The sequence below is a fragment of the Bos mutus genome, chromosome X, assembly GCF_027580195.1.
Source record: "Bos mutus isolate GX-2022 chromosome X, NWIPB_WYAK_1.1, whole genome shotgun sequence".
Lineage (NCBI taxonomy): Eukaryota > Metazoa > Chordata > Mammalia > Artiodactyla > Bovidae > Bos > Bos mutus.
The window spans coordinates 125,766,080-125,790,619 of NC_091646.1; the positions used below are offsets into that span (position 1 = coordinate 125,766,080).

At 40.3% G+C, this 24,540-nt stretch overlaps 1 protein-coding gene across 8 annotated transcripts in view; it reads left to right on the forward strand.

Annotated features, from left to right (window-relative positions):
- Positions 1-811: 811 nt before the first annotated feature.
- The window catches only part of LOC138986345 (lysine-specific demethylase 6A-like), a 189,082-nt gene continuing 165,353 nt past the window's right edge, over positions 812-24,540 (forward strand). For 7 of the 8 annotated variants that reach the window (XM_070365610.1, XM_070365616.1, XM_070365611.1 and 4 more), the window contains exons 1-2: positions 813-1,317; positions 1,511-1,574. In XM_070365610.1, the coding sequence (XP_070221711.1) occupies positions 1,166-1,317; positions 1,511-1,574 (216 nt within the window). In that variant the 5' untranslated portion in view covers positions 813-1,165. Of the gene's footprint in view, positions 1,318-1,510; positions 1,575-24,540 lie in introns of all 8 variants that reach the window. The other variant, XM_070365613.1, reaches the window with a different exon arrangement.

The window sequence follows — 24,540 nt, forward strand, 5'->3', positions numbered from 1 at the left end:
TTCAGAAGTCTAGTTTTTCTTGTAATTTCTCACTGATTTACTCACAACGAAGAGAAAATAAGAATAAAGTTATGTTACATTTTGTTTTTAAAGGCGGACCTCATCTTGAAACTGTAATGACCAAAACCATTCTTTCGCCTAAGGCTGGTCATAAGCAGCTCTGATTACTGCTCCACTTGGAGATTCTTGCAGCACACTAAAAAGTAATTATGTGTGGAGTTTCACTCAGTCTGGGTTAGTTAGTGGGTTGAAGTCTTAGGGTCCTTATTTCTTTCTCTTAGAACGCGGCTGAGAGGCAACAGGGCAGGAAAAGTTCAGGGCGCAGCGTCATGATTTCCCAGAAATCCTAAAAGTCTCTTCTGCGAGCGTAAGTTCAGTGCCCTGTAGTTGTTAAAGATAGTATCAACCAGCGAGGTCCGAGAACATAAAGCCTCGCGCTGCGGAGCAGGTAAAGGAGTTGTATATACCCTTAAGGTGTACCAACGTCGTCCGCAGTGTTTTCCTGATCTCACCTTTCCCCTCATTGCCTCCTTTGGTTATTATGTGTGCTCCGAAAGTAATGAGACCCGCACCTTCCTTTTGCTACAAAGGTGTATGCAATTCGCACAGCCAAACTTTTTGCTGTATCTGGTGTCGTCCCTTTCCCCGACTGACGGGTCCATTATCCAATTACTGGCGGGACTTTCCGCCCCTTCCTGTCCCTGGTTGGGGTCGGCCTTGGGTATCCAGCAAGTTCAGTAGAGCCGCGACTGACGTAAGTCAACAAAGGTCACGTGAGAAGAATACTTCGCTTCAATTGGCGGCGCCTGGATGAGGGGGTGCGGGCGTCACGGCGACTTGGGGTTCGCCCTTTGACACGATTACAACAACTTTGTGCTGGTGGCTGGTGAAGTTTGTGATTCTACGAAATTCTTCCATTACAGCGAAGTTCCGCCTTATCTGTTGTCTCCGCGAACCCGGTGATGTGATTCTGGTAGCCGAACTCCATATCCGCGTATCCGCTGCTTTTGCTAACCTTGGGGTTTTTCGTCACTGTGCGTCGCTTTGGAGGAGGCAGCGGCGATAAAGTTGGTTTGCCAGTTTCTCGCCGCTAGTGCGTCTTTTCCAGCTTAGACTGGGAGTTGGTAGGTTTCAGCTTTGGGAGTTTTGCGTTGGTTGCATTTACATGAAATCCTGCGGAGTGTCGCTCGCTGCAGCCGCCCCTGCTTTCAGTGATGAGGAAAAGAAAATGGCGGCGGGAAAACCGAGAAGCAAGACTAAGGAAGGGACATTAAGCTTGACAGCCGAGGAGAGGGAGGAGCTCAGCGGATTGGACAGGTAAGGACCGCCGTCATTCTCCTAACTGCCTCGGCACCGACTGGAACCGGCCTTTGAGGACAGCGGACCTCAGGGTGCCTGCGGGGGCGGCCCCCTGGAAGCGGTGGCTTCTACTGAAGCCTCGGGATCTGGAACGGGCAGGCCGGGTAGATTTACCCCAGCGTTAACAAGTGTTCTGTATTTCTTCTCATAGCCTTCTCTTTGGGTTCCTGAACCTTCACGAAGATGGCGCCAAGACTGAGACCCTGTTGCTCAAGGTAAGGCAATCATGAGTGAACTTGACCGTCACTAGATCGTTAATATGTACAGTTTTTAAAATTTCAGACATATATCACTTAGACTTTTTTGGGGGGCGGGGGAGTTATTTCTCTGGCGTCTAATTTTAACTTCGTTTTAAGCTTTCTTATATGCTGTTCTCGGAAAGTGAGACTTGCAGTACCTGACAGCAGTGAAGAGTTAAAACTCGGTATTTCATCGGTGTACAGATCTTTATGTGTTTTACCAGAAGTTAAGTGATTTGTCTACTTCTTTGGGTCTAGCCATTAAGAAATATTACCGTAAATGCAGTTTTACGATCGTGTTGTTTCTGGAGCCTAGTTTCTTGTGTGAAGGAGACCAGAGAGCTTTGGCTGTTTGCGTAAAAGTTGTTGGCACTGTCATTTAGTTAATGGCTGCCCCTGTCGGCCAAGATGGCGGGAAATGGTGCAGAAATGACTCTGCGAGCTTCGAGAGAGGCTGTAGATATAAACAGGGAAATACTAGCAAGGAGTATGCCTTTGTCTCAGCTCCTGTAGCTCGATAGTACTGAACAAAAATTAAGCATTATTATCTAAAAGTATAGTTCTTTTATTGTTACAAAGCTGCATAGCAGCATTGATAAACACTGAATATACTTATCAACCCTAAGCACGTTAAATGAACCTTATTCATCTAATTTTATGATTGTACAAAGGCCCTGTAGTTTTTAAGCCTGTCGTTTTCTGTCTCGTGAGCAAAATCTGGTTAAAATATATTCTCCTGTCTGAAAGCTGGACATTTTGTACAAATCTTACTTCCATTAGTTTCTTTTTTTTAGATAAAATTGGTCACAGACACGACTGAGCAACTTCACTTTCACTTCCTTCAATTATTAATTATCAAGGTGAATTTCTCTGTAATGCAGTTGGGAAGGAAATGTTATGTGATTTTTATTTTTAAAGTGTTTTTCCTGACATGATTCTCATCTTTAGTTTGAGTTTGTGTAGTTGAGTTTCTTTTCCCCGTAATCTCCCTTTTATCATTGTCTCCTTGGCAAAGAGTGACCACCAACTGAACTGTAATAATTTTTTCACTAAATTCAGTTGATTTGCTAGAACATAAACTTTTATCATGTATGTGAAAATTGTTGTGTTAAAATTATAACTGGCAAAATAGTGACTAAATCTAATAAGATGTAAGTGACCATGATTATTGTTATTAGTTTCAAGAAATTGAATACTTTCAAAGTTGCCCCAATAAACTGAAAAAATTTTGACTTTAAGGGGATGTTATATTGTAGAGTTGATCTTTTAACTTGGGTCAGTGAGATTGAGAATGTGCTATGCTGTGCTGAAGTTGAGCATACTAATGATAATTTGAAAAAGAATGGGCAAATGTGTTACTCCAGTTGTGATAATTAAAAAGATACCGTGATTTTTGATTTCTTATTTGTTTATAAATTTAAATTCCAAATATATGAATTCAGGTAAATTCTCAGTTGATAGTATTCAGTGTTGGGGATTTGATATTTGTTTACAATGTGATGCAGTATTGGTTTTAAATTTTAAGGAAATCTCTTTAATTGGGACTTCCTTGGTGACTCAGGAGACAGTAAAAGTGTCTGCCTACGATGCGGGAGACCCAGTTCGTTCCCTGAGTTGGGAAGATCCCCTGGAGAAGGAAATGGCAGCCCACTCCAGTATTCTTGCCTGGAAAATCCCATGGACAGAGGCGCCTGGCAAGCTATAGTTTATGGGGTCGCAAAAAGCCGGACACGAGTGAGCAACTTCACTTTCACTTCTTTCAATTATTAATTATGAAGGTGAGCATGTCTCTATAATTACAGTAATTTTCCAATAATGAGAAGGCTTGAACTTTCATTATGTAGAATTGTAGCTTTGTAAAACACGGAGTGATGTTATTTTATTAACAGTTACAAATGTTTTCAGTGAAATGGAAATTAATTTTGTTAACATTTAGCTTTGAGACTTGTGAATTCCTCTCTTCTAGGTCAAGACTCATTAACCTTAATATTAGTCACTTAAGTGCAGTGAAATATTCTGGGTTGTGTTAGCAATCTCATGGATTCACCTCTCCCTACTTTTCCAAGCTTTATTGAATTATATTTGGCATAAAGTAAAACTGCTAGGATTTAACATGCACAATTCCTTCAAACCTGTGTTTGAAGTCTCTTCTCATGAGGAGTGCTTGCTTTCAATGGTTAGTTTCTCTGTTTCTGAAAAAAATTTTTTTAAGTATAATGTTGCTTATGGGCCATTAGAATTGTTATAATCATAGACTCTTAAGGCTGTCTAGTAAAAGAACTTTTGAAGGATTGCCATATAATACACATTGTTGGAAATTTTAGATTTAAAGTGAAGTGAAGTTGCTCAGTCTTGTCTAACTCTGCAACCCAATGGCCTGTAGACTGCCAGGCTTCTCCGTCCATGAAATTCTCCAGGCAAGAAAACTTGAAATGGGATGGCATTTCCTTCTCCAGAGGATCTTTCTGGCCCATGGATCAAACCTGGATCTAGAGCACAGTACTATCTGAGTTAGATTCAAAATAAGCTGTAAACAGCTAGATGTTACCTAATCAAAGGTTTTGAACTGTCACATGACCTTAACTAGGTTACAGGTTTTTAAAAAATAATTAATTCATTAGGCTTCTCAGGGTCGGGACCTAGTTCCCTGAGAAGGGAGGGATCCCTGGCCTGGTGCCTTGTTGAGTTCCAAGTCTTAACCACAGAACCACCAGGGAAATCCCTCAACTTTTTAAAAATTACAGTGTATTTTAACTGATTAAAGAGGCCTTTTAACAGAAATTATCAGTAGTGATTTGCCTTGCAGTTTAGAAAATGTTTTGATTTTTTTGTTAGGTAAGAATAGAATTGAAATAGAATTGTTCGCTGAAATAAAAAAAGCAGAAGATGAGATCTGTGAGTCTCAGGTTTGTTTAGGGAGTTACTGAGGACTGCAGCCTGGGAGACAGCCTGTCAGATTGTTCTGAGGAACTCCTTAGCCTAGGTAAGAGGTAAGTCAGTATATAAACTTGGTAGAAGATTTACAGCTGTTCACCAGCATGCATGCATTCTGTATTGTTTGAATCCTGTCTGACTCTTTGCCACCCCATGGACTGCAGCCCACCAGACGACTCTGTCCATGGGATTCTCCAGACAGGAGTTACTGGAGTATGTTGCCATTCCCTTTTCCAGGGAATGGTTATCGTAATTATTTTAGTGCTTTTTAAAGTATGGGAATGTGCAGGAACTTGCATCTTTATAAAAATTTTTTCCCAAAGATAGGTTAATTGTCTGAAAACATGATCAGTCAGTTATTCCCAAGCAGAGTACCTCTCTCTTTTTCTCCACCCTGAGCTTCTTTCAGTATATGTTAAAGTCGATAGCTGCCATGGCTAGTGACTCAGTCTTTGTAGAGCCAGATGACAAGTGATATTTTTAGTTTATAGACAATCACTAATATGGTACTCCTTTAAAGTAATGCTGGAGGTCTGGGAATATATTGCTACTGTTTATTTAGAGGTATCTTTGTAAATATTTAGTCTTACATGCAAAATATTATCAAAACTTTGGGTTTGGGGTGTTTTTTTGGGTAATTACCTCGGTCAAGAAGACCCCCTGGAGAAGGAAATGGCAACTAACTCCGTTATTCTTGCTGGCAAATCCCCATAGAGAGAGGAGCCTGGTAGGCTGTAGTCCATAGGGTTGCAAAGAGCTGGACATGACTTAGCAACTAAACAATATTAATCATTAAAGAGGTTAAGGAAGTTGTAGTTTGTCTACTGTTCACTGATGTGTACTTTTTTGCCTCGAGGGATAGTTTTAGAATAGTTGTTATTATTTAAATGTTTTTGAGAAATGGAAATAATTTAGAATTGATTCTAGATTTGATCTGCTTATATGTAGTTGGTGATGGACAGGGAAGCCTGGCACATTGGAGTCCATGGGGTCACAAAGAGTCGGCACACGACTGAATGAAAACTGAACTGAACTGATATGGATAAAAATTTATTAATATGGTTTCAGAAATGGTGTTTTTGTACTGTAATCTTTCAGTGGTGATATTTAAAGTATCCTTTTATATATTTCCTATTAGCTGACATTTAAGCAAAGCCTTTGATTGTGTGGATCACAATAAACTGTGGAGAATTCTGAAAGAGTTGGGAATACCAGACCACCTGACCTGCCTCTTGAGAAACCTATATGCAGGTCAGAAAGCAACAGTGAGAACTGGACATGGAACAACAGACTGGTTCCAAATAGGAAAAGGAGTACGTTAAGGCTGTATATTGTCACCCTCACACATTTAATTTAATTCTCATGATGTACTCTGCATTTAATTTATATGCAGAGTACATTATGAGAAATGCTGGGCTGGAAGAAGCACAAGCTGGAATCAAGACTGCCAGGAGAAATATCAATAACCTCTGATATGCAGATGACACCACCCGTATGGCAGAAAGTGAAGAGGAACTAAAAAGCCTCTTGATGAAAGTGAAAGAGGAGAGTGAAAAAGTTGGCTTAAAGCTCAACATTCAGAAAACGAAGATCATGGCATCCGGTCCCATCACTTCATGGGAAATAGATGGGGAAACAGTGGAAACAGTGTCAGACTTTATTTTTTGGGGCTCCAAAATCACTGCAGATGGTGACTGCAGCCATGAAATTAAAAGACGCTTACTCCTTGGAAGGAAAGTTATGACCAACCGAGACAGCATATTGAAAAGCAGAGACATTACTTTGCCAACAAAGGTATATCTAGTCAAGGCTGTGGTTTTTCCAGTGGTCATGTATGGATGTGAGAGTTGGACTGTGAAGAAAGCTGAGCACCGAAGAATTGATGCTTTTGAACTATGGTGTTGGAGGAGACTTTTGAGAGTCCCTTGGACTGCAAGGAGATCCATCCAGTCCATTCTAAAGGAGATCAGTCCTGAGTGTTCTTTGGAAGGAATGATGCTAAAGCTGAAAGTCCAATACTTTGGCCACCTTGGAAAAGACTCTGATGCTGGGAGGGATTGGGGGCAGGAGGAGAAGGACGACAGAGATGAGGTGGCTGGATGGCATCACCAACTCAATGGATGTGAGTCTGAATGAACTCTGGGAGTTGGTGATGGACAAGGAGGCCTGGTGTGCTGCAATTCATGGTGTCGCAAAGATTCGGACACAACTGAGTGAACTGAACTGAAATGGAAACTTTCTTAGATTTGAAAGAGATCCTTTTTAAAAACTGAAATAGCTATTTTAAAAATCTAACTAAGTGGGAAACATTTGGTATTCATTATTGAGGTATGATAGGAATTGTGACTTGGGTCAAAGTGAAGTTTTAGCAGTTGGCCAATTATGGAGTCTTCTTCCTATTTGGAACCAGTCTGTTTCCATGTCCAGTTCTAACTGTTGCTTCCTGACCTACATACAGGTTTCTCAAGAGGCAATTCAGGTGGTCTGGTATTCCCATCTCTTTCAGAGTTTTCCATAGTTTATTGTGATCCACACAGTCAAAGGCTTTAGCATAGTCAATAAAGCAGAAATAGATGTTTTTCTGAAACTGTCTTGCTTTTTTGATGTTCCAGTGGTTGTTGGCAATTTGATTTCTGGTTCCTCTGCCTTTTCTGAAACCAGCTTGAATGTGTGAAAGTTCACAGTTCATATACTGCCGAAGCCTGGCTTGGAGAATTTTGAGCATTACTTTACTATTGTGTAAGATGAGTACAATTGTGCAGTAGTTTGAGCATTCTTTGACATCATCTTTCTTAGGGATTGGAATGAATACTGACCTTTTCCAGTCCTGTGGCCTTTGCTGAGTTTTTTTAGCAGGGGGCTCCAGAATCACTGCAGATGGTAACAGCAGTCATGAAATTAAAAAACGCTTACTACTTGGAAAGAAAGTTACGACCAACCTAGACAGCATATTAAAAAGCAGAGACATTACTTTGCCAACAAAGGTCCATCTAGTCAAGGCTGTGATTTTTCCAGTAATTATGTATGGATGTGAGAGTTTGACTATAAAGAAAGCTGAGCAGTGAAGAATTGATGCTTTTGAACCATGGTGTTGTAGAAGACTCTTGAGAAACCCTTGGACTGCAAGGGGATCCAACCAGTCCATTCTAAAGGACATCAGTCCTGAGTGTTCATTGGAAGGACTAATGTTGAAGCTGAAACTCCAATACTTTGGCCATCTGATGCGAACAGCTGTCTCATTTGAAAAGACCCTAATGCTGGGGAAGATTGAGGGCAGGAGGAAAAGGGGACAACGGAGGATGAGATTGTTGGATGGCATCACTGTTTGGGTGGACTCCGGCAGTTGGTGATGGACCAGGAGGCCTGGTGTGCTGTGGTTCATGGTGTCGCAAAGAGTCGGACATGACTGAGCGACTGAACTGAACTGAATTATGGAATCAATGTAGACTTTTTTAATTTATTTTTGGCTGCACTGGATCTTTGTTGCTGCTTAAGAGCTTTCTCTAGTCGCAGAAAGCAGAGGCTACTCTGTAGTTGTGGTGCTCAGGCCTCTTATTGCAGTGGCTTCTTGTTATGAAGCCCACACTGTAGGCTTATGGGCTTTAGAAGTTGCAGCGTATGGGCTCAGTAGTTGTGGTACAGGAGTTTAATTGCTTGACAGCATGTGGAATCTAATGGACCAGGAATCAGACCCATGTTCCCTGCATTGGTAGGTTGGATTCTTCTCCACAATACCACCAGGGAAGTCCCTGTTCCATGATTTTTTATTTTTTTGAATTGCAGCTCATGATGCTTTGAGCTGTTTGAACTCACGCTAAAATGATCCTAATATTTTTAAAATCAGGTATCCAGAGAGCTAATTTATGTTAAGAAAACCATTAACATTGAGTTGAAATTAACACCTATCTGCCCATGTTTTTAGATGGTGTTTTTGTTTGTTTTTTTTTTTTGACAATTCTCTGGGCTTTCAGGATCTCAGTTTCCCCAAACAGGGATTGAACTCAGGCCAAGGTAATTCTAACTGCTGGACCACCAGGAAATTCCCTGTAGATTGTTGTTAAGGTAGGCTAATGATTGCTCTGTTTGAACGTGCACTGAATTTTCCAAGGATTGGCTTATAAATTGAGATAATAAATCAGAGTGATAAAAACTTAACTGTGATAAGTGCAAGAATTTTTTAATGTGTAGAAATAGCACAGATGTCTGCCTGCTATTTGAGGAAAAATTCATTTCTGCTCTCCCTTTCTAGTTTCTTGGCTGAAACCCCTCTGTGGTAAAGTGAATTTGCAGGAGAGAAATGGAATTTAATAACATGTTTACCTGTTGTCTCTGATCTTAGAGAGCCAACAGTGAGCGATGGTGAGATCTTACTCCTTTGCCCAGGAATTGAACCTGGGTAGCTTGGATAAAATCTAGGAATCCTAGTCATCAAGGGGCTAAAGGCTAGAACCTAATTTTCCCTGTTCTTTGTCCCCAGTGAAAAGTGCATTTATCATGGAGGCAGAAACTGTAAAGGTAGGTACAGTTTATTATTAGGGACATAGCACAACAACAAGTGGGAGATCATGTGGAGAAATTGTTTAGTTGAGAGCAAGGCAGAGATGCACAACCTAAGGGAAAGGGTATGGTGTCGCCCTTGGTGAGGAGGTGCACACTGAAGGAACATTAAGTCATTTATATAAGGCAGTTCTGCTGGGTCTTTGTGTTCCTTCAGGCCAGTTATCTGGTTTCTTTTTCCATACCTGACTTACTATGGGACCCTCCCCTGGGGTGTGCATGCATCCCTGAACCAAGATGGGATCTCCCAAGATGGGAAGAGCAAGACCGTTTATGGCCTGGAGTTATCCCTTGACTTTTCTGCACATGTGTTATGTTTTCCTTATTTTGTACTTTGAAGGGCCTTTGCTTCTCTTTGTCCTTGCCATACTTATTCTCTTGAAGTGTTAAAAAGAGAGAAAGACTTGCTGTCTACCCTGTTTGTTTTGTTATTGCTATTTCCAAGAGCAAATACGGGTCTGGTTGTAAATTCCTCAGTTACAACCTACCTGTCTCTTATCTCAGGAAATGCAAAGAGGGGGTTGGCTGATTTTAAATGTCCAATCTGGAGTCTCTCCATCTTCTGCCTTATAGCCATGAGACATAGCTTGGAAAGTTGAATTCAGTTCACTTAAGTTCAGTCGCTCAGTCATGTCCAACTGTTTGCAACCACATGAATCGCAGCATGCCAGGCCTCCCTGTCCACCACCATCCAGGAGTTCACTCAGACTCACATCCATCGAGTCGGTGATGCCATCCAGCCATCTCATCCTCTGTCATCCCCTTCTCCTCCTGCCCCCAACCCCTCCCAGCATCAGAGTCTTTTCCAATGACTCAGCTCTTGGTATGAGGTGGCCAAAGTATTGGAGTTTCAGCTTTAGCACTAGTCCTTCCAGAGAACACCCAGGACTGATCTCCTTTAGAATGGACTGGTTGGATCTCCTTGCATTCCAAGGGACTCTCAAGAGTCTCCTCCAACACCGTAGTTCAAAAGCATCAATTCTTTGGCGCTCAGCTTTCTTCACAGTCCAACTCTCACATCCATACATGACCACCGGTAAAACTATAGCCTTGACTAGATGGACCTTTGTTGGCAAAGTTAATGTCTCTGCTTTTTAATATGCTATCTAGGTTGGTCATAACTTTCCTTCCAAGGAGTAAGCGTCTTTTAATTTCATGGCTACAATCACCATCTGCAGTGATTTTGGAGCCCAAAACAAAGTCTGACACTGTTTCCCCATCTATTTCCCATGAAGTGATGGGACCAGATGCCATGATCTTTGTTTTCTGAATGTTGAGCTTTAAGCCAACTTTTTCATTCTCCTCTTTCACTTTCATCAAGAGGCTTTTTAGTTCCTCTTCAAAATGGGCCAAGCATAAATACCATTTACTGTTTAAGGCATGTGAGATGTTGAGGGTGGGAGGCAAATTAACAGTTTAAAGGGTAACTGAGGTTAAGGTTGTTATGCATATTTAATTCTGGGTTTCTTTCCATCTTGTAATTGAGAGTCCTCCATTTTTTCTGCTATCAAAAGGAGATCTTCTAAGAATGTTGTTTTCCTGTGTAAGTATCCCTTACATTTACAACTGACAACTTATATCCCGTTTTCAGAAATACTCTTGTCTGTGAAATTAAAAGATGCTTACTCCTTGGAAGGAAAGTTATGACCAACCTAGATAGCATATTAAAAAGCAGAGACATTACTTTGCCAACAAAGGTACATCTAGTCAAGGCTATGGTTTTTCCAGTGGTCATGTATGGATGTGATTGTTGGACTGTGAAGAAAGCTGAGTGCCGAAGAATTGATGCTTTTGAACTGTGGTGTTGGAGGAGACTCTTGAGAGTCCCTTGGACTGCAAGGAGATCCAACCAGTCCATTCTAAAGGAGATCAGCCCTGAGATTTCTTTAGAAGGAATGATGCTAAAGCTGAAAGTCCAGTACTTTGGCCACCTCATGCGAAGAGTTGACTCACTGGAAAAGACCCTGATGCTAGGAGTGATTGGGGCAGGAGGAGAAGGGGATGAGGAGAAGGGGATGACAGAGGATGAGATGGCTGGATGGCATCACCAACTCGATGGATGTGAGTTTAAGTGAACTCCGGGAGTTGGTGATGGACAGAGGCCTGGCATGCTATGATTCATGGGGTCGCAAAGAGTCGGACACGACTGAGCGACTGAATTGAACTGAACTGATGACTTGTCTAGAGTTTCATTTCAGAATAATCCTGTCTATGCCCAAGTGCCATTTTCTGCCACCTTGGAGAAGGTGAAGGCAGCTCACTTCAGTATTTCTTGCCAGGACAATCCTGTGGATGGAGGAGCCTGATGGGTTGCAGTCTGTGGGGATTGCAAAGAGTTGGACGTTACTGAGCGACTGAGTGCCCACATTCTGCTACGTTTCATTATTTTGAGCTTGTCCCCAGAATGTCAGTGAAGAAGGAAATAAAGTGCTGTTAAAGTTTACAGTAAAGATCAGCTTAACAAATTAAAAGTTTGGGTAGTTTTTTCTTAGTAAGATATTGTTTCTTGGGGATTGTTTTCTTGATTTAGAGCATCATCATGCACTTTTTAATACTAATTTAAAAAGCATGATTTTAAAATTAAGATTTTAGCTCTTAGAAGCATAAAAGATACTTTATTCTAGACTCTGTTCCTCTTTGGTCTTATTTGGTAGTAATATTTACCATAGTTTCTTACCTTGCACTTTTTAAATGTGTACTCATTGGTCAGTTTAAGAAATTCTCTGATAAGAGTTTTGGAAAAGATACTTAGTAATATTTATTAATGGTCATCTTGGACGTACATTAAAAACTTAGGGCTGTTTTATGATCCTGTATCTGCACCCCATTTTATTCTTAACAAGCGCATATTTAACTATAAAAATGCACCTTAAATACTGTGTTAGTGGGTGCACAGGAATACAGATTTTATACCTAGAAATGGCTCTTCTGAGTTTTCTGAGTTTAAATCTTGAGGAATATTTCCCATCTCCTTCCCACCCTTATCCCTTTTTAAGACTGTTAAAAAAAAAGTCAGCTTTGGTCCAGTTTAGTTTTTTAACGTATCCTTAACAACTATTGGTGTATATTCTGTCAGTGAAATTGAAATTTTAGGATTTCTTATTGTTTATTATTTTAAATTTTCCTTTGAGTTCTTTTAGCTTTGGCATCACATATTTTAGGATTTGCATATACATTCAGAACAGTTAGATTTTTGTGAGTATTGATCAATTTATTGTGAAAGCTACCTCTTTGTCTTAATATTTATTTATTTTGCCTGGAATTAATATAGTCACTTGACTCTTATATAGTTCTCTTTGCATAGCTTTGCCCTTCCTAACCATTTGCTTGGATTCAATGTGTGTCTTTTAAAAGACAACATATAGTTGGCTATTTAGCAAATCCAGCCTAGCATCTGTGACATTTATTTGGAATATATGTACTGTTCACATTTACTCCCAACTTAAGAATGCCTACTCCTTTATTTGCTGTCGGTGTCTCATTTTTAATATGTCTTCTTTGACTCTCTTTTACTATAAAGTTCCTATTACTTACTGTATGCCATTTAATTCCTGTTTGTTTGGTTTTTTTTTAGCTATGTCTTTAAACAATTATTGAGGTAAAATTCACATACTATAAAATTTGCCTCTTTAATATTTTAAAACTGTACGGTGCAGTGCTATTTGTACATTCAAAATGCGTGATTATACTGTTATCTGATTTGGGGCATTTTCATCATCTGTAACCCAAAAAACCCCAGGAATTACTAACCGGGACCATTCTGTGCCTATTGCTTAAAAAACAATATTGAACCTATTTGCCATCTTTATTTCTGTCTCTGGTGTAGGTTCAGTTAAACCATACGAAAACTATCTGCTTTCCTACGTGGCTTTTAGCAGAAGCTTTGGAACTAATTTTAGGGGAAGTAGGTGGGAAAGAAGGCAAGATAAAACTGTAATTTGCCACCTGCTGTTAGGTGAACACCTTGGCCGTAAATTTTGTATCTGATTTCTTTCAGTTATTATAAGGTTTCCAGTGTTTATTCATGTTGTATCATTTATCAGTATTTTATTCCTGTCTATGCTGCTACTGCTGCTGCTAAGTCGCTTCAGTCATGTCCAACTCTGTGCGACCCCAGAGACGGCAGCCCATCAGGCTCCCCCGTCCCTGGGATTCTCCAGGCAAGAACACTGGAGTGGGTTGCTATTTCCTTCTCCAGTGCATGAAAGTGAAAAGTGAAAGTGAAGTCGCTCAGTTGTGTCCGACTCTTAGCGACCCCATGGACTGCAGCCTACGAAGTTCCTCCGTCCTTGGGATTTTAAAGAAAATAATATTATACATAAACACACAAAAACACCAAAGACACAAATTTATGGCCAAGGTGTTCACCTAACAGCAGGTGGCAAATTACAGTTTTATCTTGCCTTCTTTCCCACCTACTTCCCCTAAAATTAGTTCCAAAGCTTCTGCTAAAAGCCACGTAGGAAAGCAGATAGTTTTCGTATGGTTTAACTGAACCTATTCCAGAGACAGAAATAAAGATGGCAAATAGGTTTCAATCTACCTGCCCCTTCTAATCAACTGGTCAGCATTGCCAAGAACACTGTGTCAAGAAGGATTCTAGGTGGCTTTATTAATTACTGGTGTCTTCTGTATAAACTCAAGGGAGATAGTGGAGAATACCATTTGATTCTATTCTTTTCTTTTATGTCTAATATATTATACTTCCAATCATAATTGGGCTTATTGTCAAAGCTCATCCTATTTTCATGTAAATATAAAACAACTATATAGGTCAGATTTTGGGGGCAAATATTAATTAACACAGACATTAGTTAGATTGAGATGCCCTCTCAGCAAGACGTGATAGACGGAAAGATTTAACAAGATAGTGAACAGAGATGAGAATATACATCCCATGAATGTGAGTCAGAGGAACAGATCTGCTGTGAATCCCAAGGGCCTCTAAGAAACATTGCAAAGAGGAAACCAGAAATTCCATATTTAAGCTTCATGTAGAAAATTGATGATATGGAGAAAAAGTGCATAGGCCTACAAATCAATACAAACTGGTTACCCCTTCTTGTTACAGTTTGGGTCTTATCAGCTTCTGTGCTGTTAAAAAATTGAGAGAAAAATTATTTTAAAAGATCACGAACATTTCACTGTCTGAAATACTATGCATTATTTTGTTATTTTTATCATTTACCTTCAAAATAATGTTTTGAAAGGTTTAGATGAGTGCTTATAGTAAAGGACTGTAAAGGCAACATTTAGATTCTGATTTGAACCTCAGCTCTGCCACTGATTTTTTTCATTCACTACTTTTTATATTTGACAAAGACTTGTTAATAACTGTATGTAATGGGAAAACACAAATCAAAATAGTTCACAGAATTTGCGATAGGAAATAGAGCAGGAAATTAAAAAGTGGAAAATATTACAAAGATACATTTTATTTTATTTATTTTTTTTTCAAAGATGCATTTTAGAAGCAGAAAGACAAGAGTGAACACAGCTAGCAAGTGAATTTCTTCATATATACTGTACGTCCTGCTTCTTTGCATAGTTATTTCAAGGCTACAGGATCACGTAGAATTTCTTTTTACTGTAAATACACTAATTTACTTCTTTTCCCATTAAGGCTGAAAAGAACTTAAGTCCAGGTTACATCCCTTTGGTGTCAAATTTTTCATTTCAATCATCCAACTGCATTGTTAAGCATTCACAAAACAAATATGTCTTTACATAAAGTCAGTATAGTTTTAGAGCATCCCTCCTAGACATAAATGCAGAAATTCTCCTTGAACTGTAGACATACTCAGGGAAGGCTTTCTGATAACCACAAGCGTCCAAGACCCTAATCTTGGTTAATCACTAACAGGTTAGCATCTCTGAAAACAGCACAGCCTAAGAGCAGAAGAATGTGTGGTCTGGTTCTCATAGAATTTTAAACCTTGTAGAGCTTCAGGGCTGCCTCATGCCTGTGATTGGTGGTGTGCAAGTGTAATTTGTCCACGCTGTTGGTGTAGTAGTCACAGGCATTGCACTTGAGGTGAACGGTGTCTATGGCTGAGTCATTATTCTGTCTCCTCTGAAAAGCCAGGGTATACCCACATTTGGTATATTTTGGTTAATCATTCATTCTTTGATGGATATTCAGTTATTTCCAAGTTTTTGCCTGTTATAAATAGTTGGTCTCTCTTATCCCTGGTTTCGCGTCTCTGGTCCCAGTTATCCCCCTCTCCCTATCAGTTAAGTCACGTGCTATTTAAATCTCTCACCCTTCTGCTACCGCCTGCCCAGAATGCGAACACTCTTGTCCAGTGTGTCCATGCTGTATATTTCTTCTGCTCTTTAGTCCTTAGTGATGTTCTCAGCAGGTTGACTTTCTTAGTAATTTTGTTCTATTTATCCTTGTTTTACTAAATAATGGCCAAAAAGTAGAAGAGTAGTGATGTCCGCAGTTAATAAGTCAGGCATAGTAAGAATATATCTAAACTGAAGTGAATGTTTTGTATGTATTAGAAAAAAGTGAAACTACTATGAAGTGAAAGATCATCATACAGTCCTGTTTTTAAACATGATTGCTCATTAGAAACACATCTGAAGCTTTGGATGAAAAACACATCTGGAGCTTTTGGATGAAAAAAAAGCAATGCCTGGACATTTGCATTTTTGAAATATTCTGAAATAATTCTGATAGGCATCTGGATTTTGAAAAGGCATTATAGGCTTATGATTACATGGACTCCTGTAAATTGAATGTTAGCACATTTAATGTTGTCTCAGAAGTCTCTGAGACTGTTCTCAATTCTTACCATTCTTTTTTCTTTATTCTGCTCCTTGGCAGTTATTTCTGTCATTCTATCTTCCAGGTCACTTATCCATTCTTCTGCCTCAGTTTTTCTGTTTTTATAGAGTATTTTTAATTTTAACGACTGTGTTTATTTGTTATTTCTTACACATATTTGTTAAATATATTAGATGTTTCTTATATTTTTTGCATTCTGTTTTTGATCTATTGAAACTTTTTACCATTATTCTAAATCCTTTTTCAAATACATTGCCTATTTCCTCTTCATTTATTTGGTCTTGTAGTTTTTTGTCTTGCTTTTTCATCTGTAACTTTATTTTTTTGGATGTGTTCCTGTCTCCCTAGTTGTTTGGCCTGAGGTTTCCAGCAGTGGAGTTTGTGGACCACTGGTTAGAGCTGGGTCAAATGTGTACCTGTGGAAGATGTGACTGCGATTAATATCCTTGGGGGCTGAGGTTCTGTTATTCCAGCATTTCAGACTCAGTACTCATGACTCAGGCTCAGATCTGGTCTCTGACCTGTGAAGCTGGATTCTACAAGCTGTAGGGTGCAGAAAATGTGAAAAATAAAAAATAAAAAGAGAGAGAGAAAAACAAATAAACAGATAGGAAAAAGAAACAGCAGAATAACTTACAAAGAATAAAAGATAACATCCTGAAGGGTAAAGCCAGACTCAACAGCAAGAGAGAGAAGAAAAAAATATGTATATATAAATAAAAATGAGGGAGCAGAATAATAATGATTAAAAAATAGTAGAATAATTCTAGAAAAATTATAAATAGTAGAAAAAAATAAGAATATACATGAAACAACTACTGGAAGGTAAAATTGAACTCCACTAGTAGTAAATAGTAAAAACACTGAAAAAAAACCCAAAACACCAAAAGGTAGATAAAACTTAGGCTGTGAACAGAGGCTTGGGTGGGGAACGGCTTAGATGGTGCAGGTGTTTAGTTGGGAGTGGGGTTCTGACCCAGTACCCAAGCCTTCAGAGAGGACCCTGGTTTGGGGTAGGGGCCTAGGCCTCACGCACCAAGAGGGCCTCTACAGTAACTCCAGCTTTGGGGTATGTGAATAAGGCCAGGCTCCCAGGAGGCTCCCCAGGTCCTGGATTCTGGACCAGTAGGATTCTTCTCTCCTCCACATGTGGAGGAACCCCTCCATGGGCAGCCTTGCTCTGTCTTCACTCCTTTCTGCACCTGCAGGACCTCTGTGGGCTGAAGGTGCTCTCGAAAGTGACTCTGGGGGACAGAGTAAGGTGGGGAGGTTGCTGAAAGGTGGAGGGGGCCCCTGGAAGGAGGAGAGAACTGAAAGGTAGAGGGGGCTCCTGAGTTGCAGAGAGCCAAGTCCAGAGATCAGACAGAGCCCATGAACGGGGGCACATGTAGGACAGGGTCTCTGGAGGGAAGAGGAAATGAGAGAGTGGAGGGGGACCCTGAAGGGTAGAAGGGGGCTCCAGGATAGCAGAGGCCTCAACTGGGAGGGAGGAGTGGTGGAGGACCCCTGGAGAGAGTGCCCCTGGAGAGGGTCCTGGTAGAGGGCCTTGGAGGGTGGCGGGGGCCCAAAGGTGGAAGTAGTCCTGAAGGTAAAGGACAGAGGGCTTGGCCTGAGCACCTTACGAGATTCCTCAGAGCCAAGTGGAGACAGGAAGGGGACAGTAGGCAGTGCTTTGTTCTCAGAAGCCTGCAGGTGCCTCCCAAAGCCCAGCCATCCTTTTCCTTTTCCATCAGGAGCCTTCTTCCCTCTCTCATTCACAGGATGTACTCAGATGGTGGGATCCCTGAAGAGTCTAGGGTGCCCCAGAGGGAAGAGGGATCCATCAGGGGAGGAGAGGCCCTAGAAGGCAGAGGTCCAGGCCCTTAGGGCTCAGAAGGCTCCCCAGGATCAAGTGAAGGTAGAACCCCAGGTTCCCCAGTGGACCTTTCTATCTCCTCAGAGATCCCTCCCCTTCCTGATGGAGCAAGGACTGCTACTCCCAGCACAAAGACTCTTCTCCTCCAGCAGACAGACCTTCATTTGATGGTCCCCAGCCTTGAGCTTTCTCCACACCCCTCTGTTTGGTACCTCGTTTCCTCGGGGGCTCCTCCCATCAACCTGTCCTCAGGAGGTCCCTGACCAGCAACTGGAAGGCATCCTAGGCATGGGGAGACATGGACTCTTTGTCTTCCTTGGCTGTCATCCTGGCTATGCCCTCCCACAATAATCTTTTGATGTTCAGACTACCTTCATCTTGCTGCAGACTTCTATATAAACTGGTTCCTCCTCCTGCTTCTTGGAAACAGTCCCCTCAGGTTTACTTGAGATGCATTTTAAAAATTCCTACCAAAGATAACTCAACTTTTAGTTTGTGACTGTTTTCTTTAGGTTGACCTTTTTGCAGCTATCATGAAGGGACCCAGAGCAGATTGCTGTCCTCTGCCTGAACTCTGAAAAACCAGAGCCTTGGTACCAGTATATCCCTCTTGTGCCCATCTACCTCCTCAAGGGGTCTAGATGGATTTGAGTGAGTCTTTCCTGGTTCTCAGATCTCTTGTGTTGGTAGATAATCCTAAGTTTTATTTGGTGGAGGGAAAATGTTACCTTGAAACTTGTTTCAAGAAGACATACCTGGGTTGCTCACTTTTAATACTCAGTGGGTTAATCTCTGTCGAAGGACTGGCAACGTTCTGCTTGAGTAGTGTCCCCTCAGTGTAAAGGCACTGGGATGTCTGAGTTTGGATACTAAGTGGTTAACTTCATATAGAGACTGGGAAGACTTTGCTTACTAAAACACTGAGTAAAATGACGCTGAATTGTTAAAGGAAAGCCTAACCTGTTGTTTTCCCTTGAATTGGCTGCCTTACTCAGTCCAGTTCAGTTCAGTTCAGTCACTCAGTCGTGTCTGACTCTTTGCGACCCCATGAATCGCAGCATGCCAGCATCTCTGTTCATCACCAACTCCCAGAGTTCACTCAGACTCACATCCACTGAGTCGGTGATGCCATCCAGCCATCGCATCCTCTCTTGTCCCCTTTTCCTCCTGCCCCCAATCCCTCCCAGCATCAGAGCCTTTTCCAATGACTCAGCTCTTCACATGAGGTGGCCAAAGTACTGGAGTTTCAGCTTTAGCATCATTCCTTCCAAAGAACACCCAGGGCTGATCTCCTTCAGAATGGACTGGTTGGATCTCCTTGCAGTCCAAGGGACTCTCAAGAGTCTCTTCCAACACCACAGTTCAAAAGCATCAATTCTTCCGCACTCAGCTTTCTTCACAGTCCAACTTTCACATCCGTACGTGACCACTGGTAAAACCAAAACCTTGACTAGACGGACCTTTGTTGGCAAAGTAATGTCTCTGCTTTTCAATATGCTGTCTATGTTGGTCATAACTTTCCTTCCAAGGAGTAAGCGTCTTTTAATTTCATGACTACAGTCACCATCTGCAGTGATACTGGAGCCCAAAAGAGTAAAGTCTGACACTGTTTCCACTGTTTGCCCATCTATTTGCCATGAAGTGATGGGACCAGATGCCATGATCTTCATTTTCTGAATATTGAGCTTTAAGCCAGCTTTTTCATTCTCCTCTTTCACTTTCATCAAGAGGCTTTTTAGGCGGATTCATGTTGATATATGGCAAAACCAACACAATATTGTAATGTAATTAGCCTCCAATCATAATAAATAAATTTAAATTAAAAAAAGAGAGGCTTTTTAGTTCCTCTTCACTTTCTGCCATAAAAGTGGTGTCATATGCATATCTGAGGTTATTGATGTTTCTCCTGGCAATCTTGATTCCAGCTTGTGCTTCTTCCAGCCCAGCATTTCTCATGATGTACTCTGCATATAAGTTAAATAAGCAGGGTGACAATATACAGCCTTGATGTACTCCTTTTCCTATTTGGAACCAGTCTGTTGTTCCATGTCCAGTTCTAACTGTTGCTTCCTGACCTGCATATAGGTATCTCAAGAGGCAGGTCTGGTATTCCCATCTCTTGAAGAATTTTCCACAGTTTATTGTGATCCACACAGTCAAAGACTTTGGCATTCAGTTGCTCAGTTGTGTGTGACTCTTTGCGACCCCATGGACTGTGGCACACCAGTCCTCCCTGTCCATTATCAACTCCCAGAGTTAACCCAAACTCATTCCATTGAGTCGGTGATACCATCCAACCATCTCATCCTCTGTTGTCCGCTTCTCTTCTTGCCTTCAATCTTTCCCAGCATCAGGGTCCTTTCAAAAGAGTCATTCTTCACATCAAGTGGCAAAAGGATTGGAGTTTCAGCTTCAGCATTAGTCCTTTATCTTCAACTTTAATTATTCCAACTGTTTGTAAACTAAGTTTATTTTGCAATACCTGGTTCATATCTGATTTTTCAGTAAAGCCATGGGATCTTTAGTTTGCCTGGGTATGTCTATGTGCACATTATACATCCGAGGTAACTCTAAAAGAAGGGGTGGGCTACACACTCCAGTATTCTTGGGCTTCCCTGGTTGCTCAGATGGTAAAGAATCTGCCTAACAGTGCAGGAGATCTGGGTTTGATCCCAGGGTTGGGAAGATTGCCTGGAGAAGGGAAAGGCTACCCACTTCAATATTCTGGCCTGTAGAATTCGGAGTTGGACATGACTGAGTGACTTTCAGTTTCACTTTCTACTTCTAAAAAGTACTGTCTAAATTTATAAGGAGTTCTATTTAATGTTAGTAAAAAGTGCTTAACATTTAAAATAGACCTTTCAAGATGACTTTCAGGCTCACATGAACTGGGAAATAGTCAATATTAAGTTGATTCCTGATAGTAAGTAGAAATTAATTTTGTTTAATTTTTTTTAAGTTTGTTGATCTAATTAATATAACATTTTAAGTTTAATGTACCTACATTTAATTAATAAGACCTTCTAAGTATCTTACAAGAAAGATAACTCAACATGGTGAAACTTTAGATGCAAATGAAATAAGAACTTTGAGATAAAATCTGTAAAGTAGTTATATTTTAAATGTCTACTTAAAATGATATTTCCAGATATTTGGTAACTTAAAGTTCTAGAGCTGCATTACTGTAAGTGATGGAAAGTTTGTTAAATAGGTGAAAGAGACTGAGACATCAGTTATTAATCCAAAAACCTAGAAGTATTTATGACTATTATTGAAAATGTTTGATGTTGTCCTGAGATGTTCTGTATAAGAAATCAAATGATTTTAGAGATTATCACTGGTGTTTATTTTCACCAGTCTATAGAATGCCATTGTATGAACCATAATGTTCATAATTGCTTACTTCTTAGCTTTGCTAAAAATTAAGGTTTTAAGAGTTGAGGATTCTTATTTAAACATTTAATTAAAGCTATTGGGAATAATACAGTAATATTGTAGTACACAGTAAGAAATAGAATGTGTGTTTTCAGTAAAGAAGGTATGAGAAATGGAATTACATTTTTTTGGGGAGGAAAGAAAAAAATGAGCTGGTTGATTTTATTTGGAAGGAAAATGAGAGGCAGGATGGATACAGAAAGTGATAAGAAATTGTGGAAAGAAATCCTGAGGAAAAGGTTTTTTGCATAGTCAGGATTAACTAAATTTAGATTCAAGTTAACTAAATAGGTTTTGTAATGTGAGCTACTGCAGGACTGGATTTGATTTTTCTCATTAGAAGTGCTCCTTTTTGATAACAAATCGTGTGTTTCTGGACCATTAAATGATGTATATTTGTTTTCTTTTTTTTTCGGACTTTGGTTAATAAGCGTTTCAGTTGCCTATGATCCTATTATGTTTTAAACTCTTTTGGTATTTCTAACAGACTTCTCCAATACTAGAATCTAACCAAAGCTAAGAACAATACTGTATAGGAACCTGGGATGTTGGGTCCATGATTCAAGGTAAATTGCAAATGGTCAAACAGGAGATGGCAAAAGTGAATATCAACATTTTAGTTATCAGTGAACTAAAATGGGCTGGAATGGACAAATTTAATTCTGATAACTGCCTGTGTCTACTACTGTGGGCAAGAACCCCTTTGAAGAAATGGAGTAGCCCTCATAGTCAACAGAAAAGTCCAAAATGCAGTTCTTGGGTGCAGTCTCAAAAACAGCAGAATGATCTCTGCTCATTTCCAAGGCAAATCATTTAGTATCACAGTAATCCAAGTTTATGCCCCATCCACTAATGCTGAAGAAACTGAGTTGAAAAGTTCTATAAAGACCTGCAAGACCTTCTAGAACTAACACCAAAACTGATGTCCTTTTCATCATAAGAGACTGGAATGCAAAAGTAGGAACTCAGGAGATACCTGGAGTAACAGGGAAGTTTGGTCATGGGGTACAAAATGAAGCAGGGAAGAGACTAATAGAGTTTTGCCAAAAGAACACTCTGGTCATAGCAAACACCCTCTACAACGCAAGAAATGACTCTGCACATGGACATTACCAGATGTCAATACCAAAATCAGATTGATTATATTCTTTACAGCTGAAGATAGAGAAGCTCTATACAGTCAGCAGAAACAAGACTAGAAACAGACTGTGGTTTAGATCGTGAACTTCTTATTGCTAAATTCAGATTTAAATTGAAAAAAGTAGGGAAAACCACTAGATCCTTCAGGTATGACATCAATCCCTAATGATTATACAGTGGAAGTGACAAACAGATTTAAGGGATTAGGTATGATAGACAGATGCCTGAAGAACTATGGACCAAGGTTCGTGACACTGTACAGGAGGCAATGATCAAGACCATCCCCAAGAAAAAGAAATGCAAAAAGGCAAAATGGTTGTCTGAGGAGGACTTACAAATAGCTGAGAAAAGAAGAGAAACTAAAGGCAAAGGAGAGAAAGAAAGATACACCCGTTTGAATGCAGAGTTCCAAAGAATAGCAAGGACAGATAAGAAAGCCTTCCTCAGTGATCAAGGCAAAGAAATAGAGGAAAACAATAGAATGAGAAGGACTAGAGAAAGATCTCTTAAAGAAAATCAGAGATACCAAGGGAACATTTCATGCAAACTTAGGCACAATGAAGGACAGAAACGGTATGGATCTATCAGAAGCAGAAGATATTAAGAAGAGGTTGGCAAGAGTACACAGAAGAGCTATACCATAAAGATCTTCATACCCAGATAACCATGATGGTGTGATCATTCACCTAGACCCAGACATCCCAGAATGCAAAGTCAAGTGGGCCTTAGGAAGCATCACTGTGAACAAAGTTAGTGGAGGTGATGGAAATCTTAAAAGGTGATACTGTGAAAGTGCTGCACTCAATATGCCAGCAAATTTGGATAACTCAGCAGTGGCCACAGGACTGGAAAAGGTCAGTTTTTATTCCCATCTCTAAGAAAAGATAATGCCAAAAAATGCTCAAACCACCGCACAATTCCACTCGTCTCCCACGCTAGCAAAGAAATGCTTGAAATTCTCCAAGCTAGTCTTCAACAGTTCTCAACAGAACTCCAAGCCAGTTCTTCAGCTGAGAATTTCCAGATTTTCAGGCTGGATTTAGAAAAGGCACAGGAACCAGGGATCAAATTGCCAACCTCCCCTGGATCATCAAAAAAGTAAGAGACTTCCAGGAAAACATCTACTTCTGCTTTATTGACTATGCCAAAGCCTTTGACTGTGTGGATCACAACAAACTGGAAAATTCTTCAAGAGACTGGGATACCAGACCACCTGTCCTGCATCCTGAGAGATCTGTATGCAGATCAAGAAGCAACAGTTAGAATCAGACATGGAACTGGTTCAAAATTGGGAACGGAGTATGTTAAGGATGTGCATTGACACCTGCTTATTTAACTTTTATGCAGAGTACATCATGTGAAATTCCCACCTGGATGAAGCACAAGGTGGAATCAAGATTGCTGGGAGAAATATCAATAACTTCAGTATGCAGATGACACCACCCTTATGGCAGAAAGCGAAGAGCTAAAGAGCCTTTTAATGAAAGTGAAAGAGGAGAGTGAAAAAGTTGGCTTAAACTTAGCATTCAGAAAACTAAGATCATGGTATCCGGTCCCATCACTTCATGGCAAACCAATGGGAAAACAATGGAGACAGTGATAGCCTTTTTTGGACTCCGAAATCACTGTAGGTGGTGACTGCAGCAATGAAATTAAAACACTTGCTCCTTGGGAGAAATGTTATAACAAACCTAGACAGCAATGTCCATCTAGTCAAAGCTCTGGTTTTTCCAGTAGTCATGTATGGATGTGAGAGTTGAACTATAAAGAAAGCTGAGTGCTGAAGAATTGATACTTTCAAACTATGGTGTTGGAGAAGACTGTTGACAGTCTCTTGGACTGCAAGGAGATCCAACCAGTCAGTGCTAAAGGAAATCAGTCCTGAGTATTTATTTGAAGCAGTAATGCTGAACCTGAAACCTCAATACTTTGGCCACCAGGTGCAAAAAACTGACTCCTTGAAAAAGATCCTGATGCTGGGAAAGATTGAAGGGAGGAGGTGAAGGGGATGGCAGAGAATGAGATGGTTGGATGGCATCACCAATTGGATGGACATGAGTTTGAGTAAACTATGGGGATTGGTGGTTTCCATGAGAAACTGAAATGAAATCTGGTATGGATGCTTCAAAGAAACACCTGTGAGATATCTTAGATATATTAAGCTATGTTTTTGGTATTTTAAATTTGGAAACATTGTCAGGAATAGAGAGGTAAACTTTAGATTGTTT